General features: G+C 42.3%; 1 protein-coding gene across 2 annotated transcripts in view; it reads left to right on the top strand.

The window, feature by feature from the left end:
• Window positions 1-18,600, top strand: part of PDK3 (pyruvate dehydrogenase kinase 3) — an 82,521-nt gene that overhangs the window by 14,839 nt on the left and 49,082 nt on the right. For both annotated transcript variants that reach the window (XM_019956257.2, XM_019956256.2), the window contains exons 2-3: window positions 12,921-13,062; window positions 17,108-17,179. In XM_019956257.2, coding sequence (XP_019811816.1) covers window positions 12,921-13,062; window positions 17,108-17,179 — 214 coding nt within the window. The remainder of the gene's footprint in view (window positions 1-12,920; window positions 13,063-17,107; window positions 17,180-18,600) is intronic.

The raw sequence follows: 18,600 nt of genomic DNA, 5'->3' as shown, positions 1-18,600 counted from the left end.
ATGGGCCTCAGACCCCATTAGGAAGATCCGCATACAGTAGCATGTTCTGTTTGAGATTTTTTTTTTAGAATACACTAGCTCTGGTAGGGTTTTTGTTTTTTTTTAAGTAGAATGGCTCTAATTATAGAAAGACCTTTTTCAGACGACTGCTTTTTTCCTTAAAAACTTTTTTTCATTTTTAAATTGAAGTATAGTTGATTTATAATGTTGTGTTAATTCCTGCTGTACAGAAAAGTGATTCAATTATATGTGTATGTATGCACACATATATACACACACATTTTTCATATTCTTTTCCATTACGGTTTATCACAGGACATTGAATGTAGTTCCCTAAGCTACACAGTAGGATCTTATTGTTTGCATGAGTGCTCAGTCATGTCCGACTCTTTGCTACCCCATGGACTGTAGTCTGCCAGGCTCCTCCATAGAGGACAGACTGTAGTCTGTCCATAGAATTTTCCAGGCAAGAATACTGGAGTGGGTTGCCATTTCCTTCTTCCAGGGGATTTTCCCGACCCAGGGATCAAACCCACGTGTCCTGCATTGCCAGGCGGATTCTTCACCACTGTGCCACCTGGAAAGCCTCCATTCTATGTATAAAAGGTTGTATCTGCTAACCCCAACCTCTCACTTCATCCCTTCCCCAACCCCCTCCCCCTTGGTAAACACCAATCTGTTGTCTATGTGAGTCTGTTTCTACTTCATAGATGGGTTAATTTGTGTCATATTTCAGATTCCACATATAAGTCATATCAGATGATATTTATCTTTCTGATTTAATTCACTTGGTATGATAATCTCTAGTTGCATTCATGTTGCTGCAAATGGCATTATTTCATTCTTTTATGGCTGAGTAGCATTCCATTGTATATGTGTATTACATCTTAGTTATCCTTTCATATTTCAGTGGACATTTAGGATGTTTCCATGTCTTGGCTATTGTGAATAGTGCTACTATGAACATAGGGATGCATGTATCTTTTTGATTTATAGTTTTGTTTGGATTGCTAGATCATATGCTAATTTTATTTTTAGTTTTCTGAGGAATCTCTGCACTATTTTCCATTGTGGCTGCACCAGCTTATATGCCCACCAACAGTGTAGGAGGGTTCCCTTTTCTCCACATTCTGCCCAGCGTTTGTTATTTGTAGACTTTTTAATAATAGCCATTCTGACCCATGTGAGGTGGTACCTTATTGTAGTTTTGATTTGCGTTTTTCTAATAATTAACGATACTGAGCATCTTTTCATGTGTCTGTTGGCCATCTGTATGTCTTCTTTGGAGAAATGTCTGTTTCAGTCTTCTGCCCATTCTTGGATAGGGTTGTTTGGTTTTTTTTGTTGTTGAGTTTTAAAAACTCCTTTTAATGACTGTGTATTTCCCCATGTAAATATGCAATATTGTAATTTATTTGACTGTTCCCTTATTATTGGATAATTAGGTTATTCACAGTGTCTCTCCCAAACCAAAATTTTTATTTCGAAAATTTCAGACCTTAGAAAAAATGATAACAATACAGTTAACACCTGTGTCTAGCACCTAGATTTATCAGCCACTTTATTTGCTTTTCAATCTCTTTACCCTTCTATCCATCCTACTCCTATGTTTCTTTCCTCTCCATAAACACCTTTTTGGCCAAACCACTTTGATAGTAAGTTGCAGGTGTAATGACTACCTCTAGATACTTACATATTAGGTTGGTGCCAAAGTAATTGTGGTTTTGCATTGTTGAACTTTGCCATTTGATATTGGAATGCATTCTTAAATAAATGTGGTTATGTTATACATCATTTTAATGTTCATTTCTCGATTTGTTTTTTTGCTAATGACATTACTTGCTGTGTATTTTATATGTATTTTAGACTATGGAAGTGATTGATGTTAGACAAAAAGCAAATTCGACCACTTTTTTTTTTAACATTTTATTGAGGTATCGTTGACTTACAGTGTTTCAGGTGCACAGCAAGGTGATTCAGTTATACATATACACATTTATTATTTTTGAAATTATTTTCCATTATAGGTTATTAAAAGACATTGACTGTAGTTCCCTGTGCTATACAGTAAACCTTTATTGCTTGTTCAAGCAATTTTCTTATTTGAGTTCAAAATGGGTCGTAAAGCAACAGAGATAGCTTGCAACATCAACAATGCATTTGGCCCAGGAACTGCTAATGAACATACAGTGCGATGGTGGTTCAAGAAGTTTTGCAAAGGAGATGAGAGCCTTGAAGATGAGGAGCGTAGTGACTGGCCATTGGAAGTTGACAACGACCAATTGAGATCCATCATTGAAGCTTATCCTCTTACACCTATGTGAGAAGTTGCCAAAGAACTCAACATCAACCATTCTGTGGTCGTTTGACATTTAAAGCAAATTGGAAAAGTGGAAAAGCTTGATCAGTGGGTGCCTCGTGAGCCGACCACAAATAAAAATATTGTCGTTTTGAACTATTGTCTTATCTTAACTTACTCTATGCAACAGTGAACTATTTCTCAATCAGATTGTGACGTGTGATGAAAAGTGGATTTTATACTACAACTGGCCATGACCAACTCAGTGGTTGTACCTAGAATAAGCACCAAAGCACTTCCCAAAGCCAAACTTGCTCCCAGAAAAGGTCATGGGTCACTGTTTCGTGGTCTGCTGCCAGTCTGATCCACTAGAGCTTTTTGAATCCCAGCAAAACCGTTGTATCTGAGAAGCATGCTCAACAAATCAATAAGATGAAGGGGCCTGGTTCTCCACAATAATGCCCATGTCGCACAATCAACACGTCAGAGGTTGAACAAATTGGGCTGTGAAGTTTTGCCTCATCTGCCATATTCACGTGACCACTCACCAACCGACTACCACTTCTTCAAGCATCTTGACAACTTTTTGCAGGGAAAGTGCTTCCACAACCAGCAGGAGGCAGAAAATGCACGGATTTTTATGCTACAGGAATAAATGAACTTATTTCTCATTGGCAAAAATGTGTTGATTGTAACGGTTCCTATTTTGATGAATAAAGGTATGTTTGAGCCTAATTATAATGATTTAAATTCACAATCTGAAACGCAATTACGTTTGCATCAACCTAATATAAGTATAAAAAGTGTTCTCCTAATATCCATGACACAGTGATCACACTTGGGGAATGTATCATTGATATTATAACGTAATTGAAAATTCACATTTTCCCTAATGGCTCATGGCTCCTATATTGGATAGCTGGGGTCTAGAGCCTACTCAGGAGGCACTGTGACCTCCAGAGGGTCTCCTACCTTAGTAAGGCAGCACCAGGGATACAGGGCGGGAGTAACAGGTAGAGCTGGCTGAATGAAAACTGGAGAATGAACCAGAAGTATGAAAATGAAGGGTTACCTTCCAACCTGACCATGAGAACGTTAGTAGGCAGGCAGCTACCCTTAGGCAAAGTGAAGGGCAAAAAGAGGATTCTTCTCTAAAGACGCTGAATGAACTGTTTAAGGTGAATAAGGGAAGCTTACAGTATGGTGTTCAGTTCAGTTCAGTCGCTCAGTCGTGTCCAGCTCTTTGTGACCCCATGAATCGCAGCATACCAGGCCTCCCTGTCCATCACCAGCTCCCGGAGTTCACTCAAACTCATGTCCATCGAGTCTGAGTGATGCCATCCAGCCATCTCATCCTCTGTCGTCCCCTTCTCCTCCTGCCCCAATCCCTCCCAGCATCAGGGTCTTTTCCAACGAGTCAACTCTTCTCATGAGGTGGCCAAAGTATTGGAGTTTCAGCTTCAACATCAGTCTTTCCAGTGAACACCCAGGACTGATCTCCTTTAGGATGGACTGGTTGGATCTCCTTGCAGTCCAAGGGACTCTCAAGAGTCTTCTCCAACACCACAGTTCAAAAGCATCAATTCTTCGGCGCTCAGCTTTCTTTATAGTCCAACTCTCACATCCATACATGACCACTGGAAAAACTATAGCCTTGACTAGACGGACCTTTGTTGGCAAAGTAATGCCTCTGCTTTTGAATATGCTATCTAGGTTGGTCATAACTTTTCTTCCAAGGAGTAAGCGTCTTTTAAGTTCATGGCTGCAGTCACCATCTGCAATGATTTTGGAGCCCCCAAAAATAAAGTCTGACACGGTATGGTGTTAGGACCCCACCAAAAAGACCTATGTAATCCATGAGGCATTTGGGGTGCTCCCTTAGTCATGAGGCTGCCTCACTGAGCAAGCAAGGGCTACCTGCCATCTGAGGAGAGCCCACAGTGAGAGAAACTAAAATAAATAGCCAAAAAATGACTCCAAAGAAAACAAATTCAGGTAGTAGAAGAGTGCTTTGAAGTGCAATTTGAGAAATAAATCATCTTCTACACCTGTTTATGAACATCTTAGAGGACAGATGGCATTGTACAAAGATGGCCATGTGATGCTATTCTATGATGTGCCCTTGCCAGCCTTCCACCAAGTGGGGGGCAGTCGGGAGAGGAGGTCTGGTCTCCTACCCCTGAAGCCTGGGCAAGCTGTGGCTGCTTAGACCATTTGAGTATGACAGAAGGGGACTAGCAGTGTGACTTCTGTGGCTGGGTCATAAAAGGCCATGCAGCCTCTGCCTTTTTTATGGAAGCCATCCCAGAATCCAGCTAGCCCAAGGCCACCATACTGTGAGGAGGCCCTTGGAGAGGCCACCAGAAGATGCTGCAGTGGGCAGTCTCAGTCTGCAAGTAGTCGGCTGAAGCCTTGTGAGTGGGAAGCTTTCGGATGCTTTCAGCTCCCGACAGTCCAGTTACTCCCCCAATGTTTAAGTTTTCCCAGCTGAGGTTCCAGAGAAGCCTTACCTCCTGTGTCCTTTCTGAATTCCTGACCCACAGCATCTGTGAGCATAATAAAATAGACATTGGGCTGAGAGAAATACTATGATAGCTGGCTGTTGTGTGGCTCAGATGGTAAAGAATCCGCCTGCAATGCGGGAGACCAGGGTTCGATTCCTGGGTTGGGAAGATCCCCTGGAATAGGGAAAGGCTGCCCACTCTAGTATTCTGGCCTGGAGAAGTTCATAGACTGTCTAGTCCATGGGGTTGCAAAGAATCGGACATTACTGAGCGACTTTCACTTTGACTTGACTGTTGTTGGGGCATTGAGTTTGGTAGGGAATGAGGCGTGTGTGAGATACCTGATCTTTCACTCTTTGGCTCTGAAGTTTCTGGCTTGCTGTTAGTAATAATAACCCAAATGGTCTGGCCTAGAGTGGACTCAGCCTCAAGTTTGCTAGATCCCAAACCTACTACCTATCTTGATCTCCTGAAATTCAGGAGTATGTTTTCCCAAAGGAAAACTTAAAACTTCCCAGGCAGTGAAATAATACTTTTGGACATGGAGTAAAACAGACATTTTCAAAGTATGTGTGTGTGTGCTCAGTCAGGTGGTCGGACTCTTTGTGACCCCATGGACTGTAGCCCGCCAGGCTCCTCTGTCCATGGAATGTTTCAGGCAAGAATTTCCTACTGCAGGATATCTTCCCGATCCAGGGATCGAACCTGTGTCTCTTGTGTTTCCTGCATTTTCAGGCAGATTCTTTACCACTAGTGCTGCCTGGGAATAAATGTATAAATGAAGTATAAATGAAGCTAGAAGGAGCGGGGAGGGATTCTTTTGAATTTACAATCATTTGGTAGCTCTCCACTGTTTCTTTGGAAGGACTATTCAGTTAATCATTGCTTATAGCTCTGGTAAGTTCTAAAATAAATTATCTATCCTAAAATTCAGTGTCTTCAGAAGATTGAAATCTTATAAATACAACTGAAGAAAAACAAAAAAGATTCCCCTGAAATATTATTTTGTCACTTATATTTTACCCATTTTAATGTTGTTGTTGTCCTGTCACTAAGTCTGAATCTTTGCAACCCCATGAACTTTAGCATGCCAGGCTTCCCTGTCCTTTGCTACTATCTCCCTGAGCTTGCTCAAGCTCATGTCCATCAAGTCAGTGATGCCATCCAACCATCTCATCCTCTGTTTCTCCCTTCTCCTGTCCTCAGTCTTTCCCAGCATCAGGGTCTTTTCCAGTGAGTCAGCTCTTCGCATCAGGTGGCCAAAGGATTGGAACTTCAGCATCAGTCCTTCTAATGAATATATTCAGGGTTGATTTCCTTTAGGATTGACTGGTTTGATCTCCTTGCTGTCCAAGGGACTCTCAAGAGTCTTCTCCAGCACCACAGTTCAAAGGCAGTTCTTTGGTGCTCAGCCTTCTTTATGGTCCAACTCTCACATCCATATATGACTACTGGAAAAACCATAGCTTTGACTAGACGGACCTTTGTCGGCAAAGTGATGTCTCTCATTCTTAATATGTTGTCAGGTTTGTCATAGCTTTTCTTCTAGGGAGCAAGCGTCTTTTAATTTCATAGTTCCAGTCACCATGGGCAGTCATTTTGGAGCCCGAGAAAATGAAATCTGTTAGTGTTTCCACTTTCCTATTTGCCATGAAGTGATGGGACTGGATGCTATGATCTTAGTTTTTTGAATGTTGAGTTTTAAGCCAGCTTTTTCACTCTCCTCTTTCATGTTGAATGTGAAGTCAAGTGGGCCTTAGGAAGCATCACTACGAACAAAGCTAGTGGAGGTGATGGAATTCCAGTTGAGCTATTTCAAATCCTAAAAGATGATGCTGTGAAAGGGCTGCACTCAATGTGCCAGCAAATTTGGAAAACTCAGCAGTGGCCACAGGACTGGAAAAGGTCAGTTTTCATTCCAATCCTAAAGAAAGGTGATGCCAAACAATGCTCAAACTACCGCACAATTGCACTCATCTCACACGCTAGTAAAGTAATGCTCAAAATTCTCCAAACCAGGCTTCAGCAATACATGAATCGTGAACTTCCAGATGTTCAAGCTGGTTTTAGAAAAGGCAGAGGAACCAGAGATCAAATTGCCAACATCCGCTGGATCATCAAAAAAGCAAGAGAGTTCCAGAAAAACATCTATTTCTGCTTTATTGACTATGCCAAAGCCTTTGACTGTGTGGATCACAATAAACTGTGGAAAATTCTGAAAGAGATGGGAATACCAGACCACCTGACCTGCCTCTTGAGAAACCTGTATTCAGGTCAGGAAGCAACAGTTAGAACTGGACATGGAACAACAGACTGGTTCCAAATAGGAAAAGGAGTACGTCAGGGCTGTATATTGTCACCCTGCTTATTCAACTTCTATGCAGAGTACATCATGAGAAACGCTGGGCTGGAAGAAGCACAAGCTGGAATCAAGATTGCCAGGAGAAATATCAGTCACCTCAGATATGCAGATGACACCACCATTATGGCAGAAGGTGAAGAAGAAGTAAAGAGCCTCTTGATGAAAGTGAAAGAGGAGAGTGAAAAACTTGGCTTAAAGCTCAACTTTCAGAAAACGAAGATCATGGCATCTGGTCCCATCACTTCATGGGAAATAGATGGGGAAACAGTGGAAACAGTGTCAGACTTTATTTTTTGGGGCTCCAAAATCACTGCAGATGGTGACTGCAGCCATGAAATTAAAAGACGCTTACTCCTTGGAAGGAAATTTATGACCAACCTAGACAGCATATTAAAAAGCAGAGACGTTACTTTGCCAACAAAGGTCCGTCTTGTCAAGGCTATGGTTTTTCCATTACAGTCAGCTTTCTTTACAGTCCATTTTCCATTACACTCAGCTTTCTTTACAGTCCAACTCTCACATCCATGGATGTGAGAGTTGGACTGTAAAGAAAGCTGAGTGCCAAAGAAGTGATGCTTTTGAACTGTGGTGTTGGAGAAGACTCTTGAGAGTCCCTTGGACTGCAAAGAGATCCAACCAGTCCATCCTAAAGGAGACCAGTTCTGTATATTCATTGGAAGGACTGATGTTGAAGCTGAAACTCCAATACTTTGGCCACCTGATGCAAAGAGCTGACTCATTTGAAAAGACCCTGATGCTGGGAAAGATTGAAGGCAGGAGGAGAAGGGGACGACATGAGATGGTTGGCTGGCATCACCGACTCAATGGACATGAGTGAACTCCGGGAGTTTGTGATGTACAGGGAGGCCTGGTGTGCTGCGGTTCATGGGGTCGCAGAGTCGGATATGAACTGAAGAGGCTCTTTAGTTCCTCTTTGCTTTCTGCCATTAATGTGGTATCATATGCATATCTAAGATTGTTGATATTTCTCTCAGCAGTATTGATTCCAGCTTGTGATTCATCCAGCCCAGCATTTCACTTGATGTACTCTGCATGTAAGTTAAATAAGCAGGGTGACAGTGTACAGCCTGGACGCACTCCTTTCCCAATTTTGAACCAGTCTGTTGTTCCGTGTACGGTTCTAACATGGTTAGTGGTAAAAATGCATTGTAAACACAAACATTTAATTGATATTTAGAAAAAGCAGCATTATCAGAATGAGCTGATCATTCTGTTGGATTTTCGTGCCTTGCCGCTAATTTTTCTATTTTTGCGTTGCTTTTCTATTCTCTGATTCCCTTGCTTTGGTTCCCAAAACATTTCCCACCAAGTATTAAAGCTGAAAGATGTGGATAAAGATAGCCTTTAAGTAATCCAGACAGGAGACTACAGTTTTGGGAGGCATGTGCTCAGCCCTATGCTTTATTTATCAGATCACTCCATTACTTGAAGAAATAATAATTTTTTCCTACTTGCTGTAAACTGGTCGAATAGAGGATTAGAGATTCACCAGAAATATAGGCCATAGTGGAAACTGGATAAAGAGAATAACCAGTTAGAACTCTTGCTCTCAGAAGGCTGGTCAAATGCTGCTTTCTGATTGGTGACCATCACTTATTGGTGACCATGTTAAATCAGAAGTCATTTATGGGAAAAAGTCATTTGTGTTTCTGTGTCTATTTATCCTGTGTCTTGGTGAATTGGAAAGCTCTTTGGAACCTTTCTAGACAGAGCAATCACATTTTTTTGCAAATGTAGTAACGGTCTCCAACTTCTCAATGAAAGGATGAAGTATGAAAACCAAACAGAAAACAAAAGAGAATTAAAGGTTCATCAAAAAAGAAGGAAAAATTGAAGAAATACACGAGTGTATTTAAATTCATAAAATGACAATTTTCCATGCCTCTCACCCAATGCTTCTTTTTCATTTTCTGAACTAATACTAGGGAAAGATTTGATTGGTAAATTTGAATAAGATGAAGTCCATGGAGGAATGCAGAATAAAAATAGAAAATCAAAATTAAGGAATGTGGAGAAGCCAAGTAAGCAGGGAAAAAATGAAGTCAAATGACTGGGAAGAATAAGTGGAAAATACTCAGTATGCCAGAAGCCTTAGAAAAACACAACCCTTTTGAGAGGACATTCAATTAAAACCCAAAGTGTCTTTTTGGTAAGTTTGAAAAAAAAAATGGTTGAAACCCTTTGATTTAAAGTGAGTATTTCATATTAACACATAGGACAAAAAACTTTGAAGAGGAAAACCACGGAAAGGTTAAAAAAAATCGGGCATTCCATATATATTTTTAGGCTCACTAATTAACTAACGATAAAAGACACCCCCCTGTTTAAGCTGATGTATAATTAAGGTATCCAAGTACAAAGAATTCATCTCTGAAGCTAAATTAGAATGTAGGAGGCAAAACCTGAGATTTTTGCAGGTACTCTTAAAAAAAAAAAAAAAAAAAAAAACTTCTGAAAGTATTCTCTATACTTGGAGTAAATCATTGAAAAGCTTCCATAGGTGAGGCACTCCAGTGAGTGCCATGGGGGTGGGGGATGGGTATACAGACAAATAAGATTTCTTTCAACACTAGTTTATGAAAGGCTGATCATCCAGGAAGGCTAGAATCAAAGCTTCCTGAAATTTGGTTAATTCAGGCCACACCCAGTAGTTAGTTGCCCTCTAGTTAGTGCAGGGTTGACCAATGCAAACCTCAAGGCTTTTGTTTAGGAAGAAAAGAAAAGTGAGTGGCAGGGACACAGAACATACTTTAATCCTTTTTAATCCTTTTTTAATTACGTAGAATCATCAAATGAGCACAGGCGACCTCGCTGAACGGGAATGCAGTCACGCTCGCAGGGCTTAGCATCAGTCTGTTTGATCTGGTACCCCGGGGCCTCGGGCTGTTGTGCTTTCTACCATCCGGTGTTATTAGTGATTGTGCTTTAATGAGTCCCCTCTTCTCAATTTAAAGAACCTGTTCATGTGAAATGTTAAGCGCTTTTTAACCCTGGCCGCAACCTCTGTGAGCTCTGTCCGGTTCTTAGACGTGTCCTGACGCTTGGTGGCATTCGTGAAGCCAGTGGGCGCTCAGGATTTAAACCCAAGTCTATCTCTGGCATCCGATCTTGGCATTACTCTTCTGCAGGCTCTGTCACCTTTGATCTCAATTCTGAAATCCACAAAACTTGACAAATGGAAGTTCTTTTTTCATACCCTTGGTGCTCAAACTCAGTCTGTGGCAAAACCTGGCCTGAAGTGGCTTGGGGCATGACCCTCCCTGCTCGGTGTGGGTGTTCGCAGGTTGTACCACACTTGTATCTGTGTAGACTGGACTCTTTCTTGCAGTGGATGTATTTTTTTTTAACTTCCTAAAATCTGAAAACCTTTCAACTCAGAAGCCATCTAGCCCTGTGGGTTCCCAGAACAGATGGGAACCTGATCACCCCTTGTCACCTGGCAGCTGCCAGCCCACTGTCACTTCTCCTGGCCCTCCCTCTCATCCTGCTTCCCGCCACCCCACCACCACTCTGCTGTTCATCTGCGGCTCCTCATGCTGTGGACATGGCGACTTAAGCACGTCAACTTTTGTTACCCCCAAAACTCAGAAGACCGAGGTCATGCTGATAACTTCCAGTTCCAATTCAACACCACAGGGTTCTCGCTCTTGCCCATTCCCTAACTTCCTTTGCAAGGAGAACGTCATCATTTCTTTTGTGCTTTTTTTTTTTAAAAAAGAAAATGTCCTTTCTATATAATCAGGATACAAACTATTTCTCCTGGTACATGCAGATGTACATGCCCATTTTAATTTCGATAATAGGTCCTTCATTTTATAATGAGGTTCACCACAAGTTGTTTTGAAATATCAGCATTTTTAATGCACTTGGATGAACAATGGTTCATCCATAAAAATTATATTTATGCAGAACATTTCAGGAATGATTTTATGTATATATATATATATATATATATAATCTGAAGCAAAGCAGCCTGAATCATTGTGTTAATCATCTAAGTCAGATAAATGTGTATCGAGTAAGTGTTGGAAGGTCATTGCTGAGATGCTACACTTCTCTTCCTTTTTGCAGTATTTCCCTTAGGAGAAAAGGGAAAAGCAGAATTATTGATTAATTACAGATTTATCAGAGGCCTTCAATATACTACTCAATTAGAATGGGGAAAGTGAGGGATGGGTTAAGACTTTAATCTTTTATTCTGACTTTTCTGGAAATAGAGAAGGGGGCAGGGGGCATTGGGCAGAAGAGGTTCTGCAGATGAGCCTCAAAAGTGGATTCTTTTATTTCCAGTCTCACTTGGTAAGGACAGGAAAGGAAGAAACCAGAACTGGGCTGGAAGTGTTAGAATGGATTTACTTCTGAACCTCTAATTTGCTGCCTCATCATAGGCAGAAGAAAGTGGAGAGTTTGGAGGTGAGCCCTGCTTCCTTCTCTCCAGGCCTGGCCCTGAGGTGGCCCATTTCCCAGCAGCCTGCAGGGGACATGGGGCATCGGGAAGGCCTATCCGATCGTGAGGGAGTTGGGCCGGACCTGTAAGTATCAGGACAGAAGAAGAACTAACATTCACTGAACACTTGGCTCTGTATCAGGCTCTGTACTTGTCACGTGTCGTCTTTACAAAAATGGATGTTTCATCCCTATTTTACAGATTAAGGCAGCTGAGACTCAGAAGTTAAGAAGCTTAAGAAGGGTTTCCTACCCCACACAAGGGCAGAGTTGAGGCTGAAGCACATTTCTGTCCCCAGAGCTCCTGTCCTTGCTGTCACATCCTTGCTGGATTTACAGCAGGGTGGGGCTTGGGAGCAAGACCAATCATGGAACTGCTGGGGTCACGTGGCAGCCAGGGAAGGGGCCCGGGGTCTCCTCTTTCACGTGGTCTGGTATCTTTTCTCTCACTGTGCCACCACTCCAGTGCTGAGGGCACCTGTGAGCTGGCTTCTTGGGCACCTCCCGAGTCCTGTGTCTCGGTCAGACCCAGGGTCTGTGGCTGCTTCCTGGTCCTGAGAGAAACATGTTTGAAGAAAGTCTTAGGAAGCAGTCGACCCACAGTAGGTGAATGTTTGTGGAATGAATGGGTTTGTTGCCTTCTGGAAACCCCTGTGAACAGGAGTGAATTTACACGTTCTCCTAGTTTTCTACATGGCAGTTTTCCCACAGCGTTTATTTGAAAACAAATTCCGATTATATCCCAGGTCACTTTTATACCGCCACTGGGAACACTAGGGATGTATTTGTGCGGAGGAAAAAAACACAGCTTTCGAGGTTGCCTCTTGGAATAAACGCTCCTTTTCTATTCTAATTAAATTATTTTCTTAAGCTTGCTATTTCAGAGGATAAAGATTTAACTAGAGATTGCAGGGTTACTTAATGTTTTCTTCCCAGCCAGTCACTGGGCTATCATGCTGCTGCTGCTGCTGCTAAGTTGCTTCAGTCGTGTCCGACTCTGTGTGACCCCATAGACGGCAGCCCAACAGGCTCCCCCGTCCCTGGGATTCTCCAGGCAAGAACACTGGAGTGGGTTGCCATTTCCTTCTCCAGTGCATGAAAGTGAAAAGTGAAAGTGACTCTTTGCGACCCCATGGAGTGCAGCCTACCAGGCTCCTCCGTCCATGGGATTTTCCAGGCAAGAGTGCTGGAGTGGGGTGCCATCGCCTTCTCCAGGGCTACCACGAGAACCCTTATTATTCCATCTGTTAGGGTATAAAATCACGGAACATTTTTCATCTGTTAATAGGGAGAGATAATGCGTGTGAGAAAACTTCGTATATGTTCCTACGAAAGGAGCTTCCTGTGCGCCTGGCTAACACAATGAGAGAAGTTAATCTTCTGCCGGAGAACTTGCTTAACCGCCCTTCGGTGGGATTGGTTCAGAGCTGGTAAGTACATAGTATGTGGCAGATGGGTCTACCCAGAATGCTCAGGACATTTGGCATTGGGACCATTCTCCCTAAAAGTACACGTACTGCTTCCTGTGGGTATTACTCATTCAGGATAGCTGGGTTTCTTAGGTAATTAAAGGGTTTTTTTTTCTAAACTAATACAACAATGTGTAATTATCCTAAGGAAAATGCTTTTCAACTGTATGAGACACTTGTTTGACTTTTCAGTTTTTTTCTGGTTATAAATCTGAATTTTCAGGTAATTGAGAGTTTTAAGTTGTTTTTTTTTTTTTGGTTTGGACGCAGACCATTTTTAAAGTCGGTTGAATTTGTTACAGCATTGCTTCTGTTGCATGTTTTAGGTTTTTGGCTCTGAGTCATGTGGAATCTTAGCTCCCTGAACAGGGACTGAACCCACACTCCCTACATTGGAAGGCAAAGTCTTAACCGCTGGACCACCAGTGAAGTCCCACGTTTTTCTGAGGGGGAGGGGTGGTAGTGGAGAAGTCTCAACATAGTGTATAATTGTCCTAAGGGAAATAACTTCTCAACTGTACCAGATACTTTCTTGACTTAAAATTTTTTCGGTTATAAATGTGATTTTTATTGGGAAAAAAAATAGGGAAGTGAAGAAAATTATGGAAAGAATACCAATGCAGTGGCCCCTGTGAGCAGGTCTCCCAATTCTTTCTTTGACTAGGGGAATGTTGCTACTTTGATCCAGTCTCTGTCATGGTTTTTTCTGTTTTTCCTTTTAAAAAAGTTTTTGGAAGATCATACTTATTTTGGGACAAATTAAGTCATTTGAAGGGGAGCATCCCAAGTGAAAAAGATCAGCTACCTGCTGTGCTTCATCTGCCCCATGAAAAGTCTGAAAAATCTTAACAGGATAACTTAATGTGATGCTTAAAGCATGTGCTGTCTAATTGAGGAAGTTGAGTTTGTGACTGAACTGCCCACTCGGTAGGCAGAGTGTGAGGCAGTGGCTGAGTGGTAGGAGGGAAGACCAGGTGGTGTATTTTTAGAAAGGGATTTACATGGAAATGCTTCCATGTCTCCTCTGTATTCTCCAAGCAGAGAGCAAGTCCCCATGGAGAGAGCTGGAGGAGTGCGTGAGGCCGGATGCAAGGAGAGTGGAACCATTCATTAGTTGGTGGCTAGACCGGGCTACTGGAGGATAGCCATTCACCAGTCATTCCTCAGTAATGCTGGTTATAGTACATTCTTAGGGTTGAGAATGAGTCATCTGAGAAGCAGTCTATGGGTGGTCTTAGAGGTACAGTATTCAGTTCCTCTCCCAGACAGGCAGCCGTGGCTGGCGCAGCAGACCCAGGACCCAGGATAGCTCAGAGAGGCAGCGACCTTGGCTTCCATCTCAGAGTCAGTTGGATTTTGCCCTGAACTCATAGCTTGTTTTAGAAGCAGCAAGTATTATTCTTGCTTGCATGAGACTTTCTTATTGCTCTGAGACCATGATAAGAGATTTTCCACCACGAAGTATATAAGCACTATTAGGGGCCTGCTACTGGGCCGGAAATTCTGGATAGGCTAGCTATCTTTCAGTATTACTGTATCGCCCCAATCTCGGAATCCAGTTCAGGAGCATGTGTCATCTTGACCTGTCGTTTCCTTTTCTTCTCGAAAGCGAATCTTAAGTATACTGGGCCATGAAGCTCACCTGAGTCAGTGTGTTCTCTGTGCCTTCTTGACTTGCAGGATGAGAAGCTCAGCATAATCTTCGACCTCTTTCCACTTATAACATTTTTTTAAATGACATCCCCTTCCGTAAGGATGGTGTGCCAGCCTGAAAATCTGCTGACATGTGGCAGGCCTGAGGGCATCACTGTGGATGGCTGCCTGTGGCCTCTTAGGATGGCTTGACCTAATGATTTTAACAGTGTCTGATTCATAGCCTTAAATGCTCAGAAACCATATTAAAAAATTATCCCGAGATGAACATGCTTTAGTATCATGCATTGTCACAAAGTTCAGGTGAGGCTGATTAATAAGACATCATTCCTGTTTATGTGTTTATAAGCTAAACGGTCATGGTTAGTTGTTGGCATGCCCTCATCCTCTATCCAACGCAGAAGAGTAGGATTAGTTGTAATTAGTTACTAAAAATAATTGGGATAAGGGATAATTTGTTCAGACGTGTTCAGACCCAAAGCAGAGCTCACACACCTCTAAGTAATTGGAATCCTGAATCGCATTATTTCCTCCATTCTCCAGATCTTTACTGGACACATTATTGCTTACGCTGGCCCTGACTGAGATATGTTGGTAATCAGCAACAGGACCTGTTTCAAAGGGCCTAAAAGAGGCATAGATGGGGAAACAGTGAAAACAGTGACAGACTTTATTTTGGGGGGGCTCCAAAATCACTGCAGATGGTGATTGCAGCCATGAAATTAAAAGACGCTTACTCCTTGGAAGGAAAGTTATGACCAACCTAGACAGCATATTAAAAAGCAGAGACATTACTTTGCCAACAAAGGTCCGTCTTGTCAAGGCTATGGTTTTTCCAGTAGTCATGTATGGATGTGAGAGTTGGACTATAAGGTAAGCTGAGCGCCGAAGAATTGATGCTTTTGAACTGTGGTGTTGGAGAAGACTCTTGAGAGTCCCTTGGACTGCAAGGAGATCCAACCAGTCCATCCTAAAGGAAATCAGTCCTAATATTCATTGGAAGGACTGATGCTGAAGCTGAAACTCCAATTCTTTGGCCACCTGATGCAAAGAACTGACTCATTTGAAAAGACTCTGATTCTGGGAATGGTTGAAGATGGGAGGAGAAGGGGATAACAGAAGATGAGATGGTTGGATGGCATCACCGACTCAATGGACATGAGTTTGGGTGGACTCCTGGAGTTGGTGATGGACAGGGAGGCCTGGTGTGCTGCAGTCCATGGGTTCGCAAAGAGTTGGATGCGACTGAGCAACTGAACTGAACTGAGAAGAGGCATTCTTTCTCTTCCATTTACATGTTGATGAATTTAGGTTAACTCTAAGAAGGAATCCTCTTTATTTCTGATTCTAACTTCTTAGCATCCTTTTCAGGGTCACACACTTGCTTATTAAATATTCTATGCACTTTTTTTGGTAATCAAACTATAGACTTGATGTCCCAGTTAGGATATGTGTATTAGCAAGTTAGCAGAAAATCCAACTAAGCCTGACTGAAGCAATAAATGGTGACTAAGATCCTCCCATAGGATGAGCTTTTGGAGTTGGTGTAATTCAGAGAGTCACGAGATTTTCAAGGTCCTACTTTCCATGGGATTGACTTCATTCAGTTCAGCTCAGTCACTCAGTCGTGTCCGACTCTTTGCGACCCCGTGGACTGTAGCAGGCCAGGTTTCCCTGTCCGTCACCAACTCCTGGAGCTTGTTCAAACTCACGTCCATCGAGTTGGTGATGCCATCCAACCATCTTGTCCTCTGTCCTGACTGGATTTTCTCCTGGTGACAGAATAGCTGCAGCAGTTGCAGGCTTTACATGCACCTCTCTCCCAAAGACCACCAGCAAATCTGCTCTCATTTTAGTGGCCTGAATTGAGGCTCCATTCTTGAGCCAACCCCTGAGTTCGGGGGAATGCAGTGCAGTGACAGGCTTAGACCAGGACTATCAGACCAATTAGGAATTAGTGACAAGAGGAATAGGATTACCCAGAGGAAAACTGGCCACTCAGGAGCTCTGCATAGTATGAGCTTCCCCTGAAGCACTTGAGTTCCATGGGAGAGCGAGGGGATTGGATGGATACCTGGGTGGAAATTTAAGGTATTCCAAGGCTTCACTGGTGGCTCAGACGGTAAAGAATCTGCCTGCAATGCGGGAGACCTGGGTTTGATTCCTGGGTTGGGAAGATTCCCTGGAGAAGGGAATGGCTACCTACTCCAGTATTCTGGCCTAGAGAATTCCATGGACTGTATAGTCCATGGGGTCACAAAGAGTTGGACACGACTGAACTGGCTGGTGACAAAGGAAGAGGGGAAGGAGGCTGGATGTTGGGTAGGCAACTAACACAGTATCTCTTTTTCAGGTATATGCAGAGTTTTCTTGAACTTCTAGAATATGAAAATAAGAGCCCTGAAGATCCGCAGGTCTTGGATAAGTAAGTAGGATACTAAACTTACCTGAAAGTCAAAAAAATGTTTTGGTAAATGGAACTCACGTCACTGAGAGCCAAGAAGTACAAGTGGGATGGAAGCATTAGGTTTCTTAATGGGTAACAGCTCAACATTGCAGTTTTTTAATTAATTAATTTTTCATTGGAGGATAATTACTTATTGTGATGGTTTTTGCCATATATCAACATGAATCGGCCACAGGTATACATGTGTGTCTCTTCCCCTACCCATCCTGAACCCCCTTCCCACCTCCCTCCCCACTCTAAATTTGAGCTAAGAATTTAACTAGTACCAGGAGACCCTTCAAATTACACCTCATGATCTAATTCTTAATACTTGTGCTTCTTTCTGGTGAACTGGTGCTGGGCACCCACTGTAAATATTGCAGTAAATGTTCCACCTAGTGGTAGTTTTAAGAATGCACTGACCTCTGTGTATACATGAGTTTATGTACTTAGTCCCTTATAATTTGTTTTTAAAGTTTCAATGCAGTAATTACATTTGAGCTCAGAGAAAAGATAATGCTTTTATTATGGAGAAGCATAAAAGTATGCTATTAACATAACTATTCTGAATTCCATTGCTGCTATTAGGCATGGAGACTGCTAAATTTGCATGCTGATGGAAAATATTTCCAGTTTTTCATTTTCATTTAACCAGAAAACACCCAGCTCTGAGTGTGTTTTTTCCCCAGCCAGGAGAAATTGTGTCCTCTTCCCATTAATTTTCTCCTCTTTCATGTACCCATCATTGAATGCATACAGCAGGCCTGTTGTGCTGAGGAATTTCCAAGTAGAAACCTGGCCCACATCATTGTGGCCAAATGCCTTACATGTAGGTGTTCCATAAAAAGAACTAAGAAATATCACATTACATAAGTGACCTTAGCTCCAGGCATTTAACCCAGCTGTCTCAATTCACAGATAAGGAAAATGAGGTCCAAGATGGGAAGTGACTTCCCCCAGATCGTAACGTCAGTTTGGAGCAGAGCTGAGTCTCTAAATCATATTCACTCTCCCTCAGTACAGTTGCTCTTTGCAATGCACCATATTGCCAGAACTGCTGGTCTGAGTCTGAGTCGCTAGGTCAGATGTACTTGTAAATTAAAATGCAAAGGAAAAAAAGTCCTGACCTGTTTTTACTTCGTGAGATGTTTTCTTAATGGGTCTATGAAATGTGGAAGAAGAGGCGTTGGATTAGGGCCCCGGCTGTAACGCTTTCCTTGTTACAGGCCTTTGCTGTCGTTTAAGTTATCGAAGTTAAATGAATCGAATCCAGAAGCTTTGTTTTCACCAAAGTCCTTAGCTAGTGACAGTTTGTTTGGCTGGTATCCTGCAAATAAGGACTGACCTCTCTAGCTTCAGATTTGGGGATGTAGGTTTGTGAGCATCTGTGATATTACATT

Source organism: Bos indicus, chromosome X (genome assembly GCF_029378745.1).
Source record: "Bos indicus isolate NIAB-ARS_2022 breed Sahiwal x Tharparkar chromosome X, NIAB-ARS_B.indTharparkar_mat_pri_1.0, whole genome shotgun sequence".
Classification (NCBI taxonomy): Eukaryota; Metazoa; Chordata; class Mammalia; order Artiodactyla; family Bovidae; genus Bos; species Bos indicus.
This window is presented reverse-complemented; position numbering and strand designations above follow the sequence as displayed.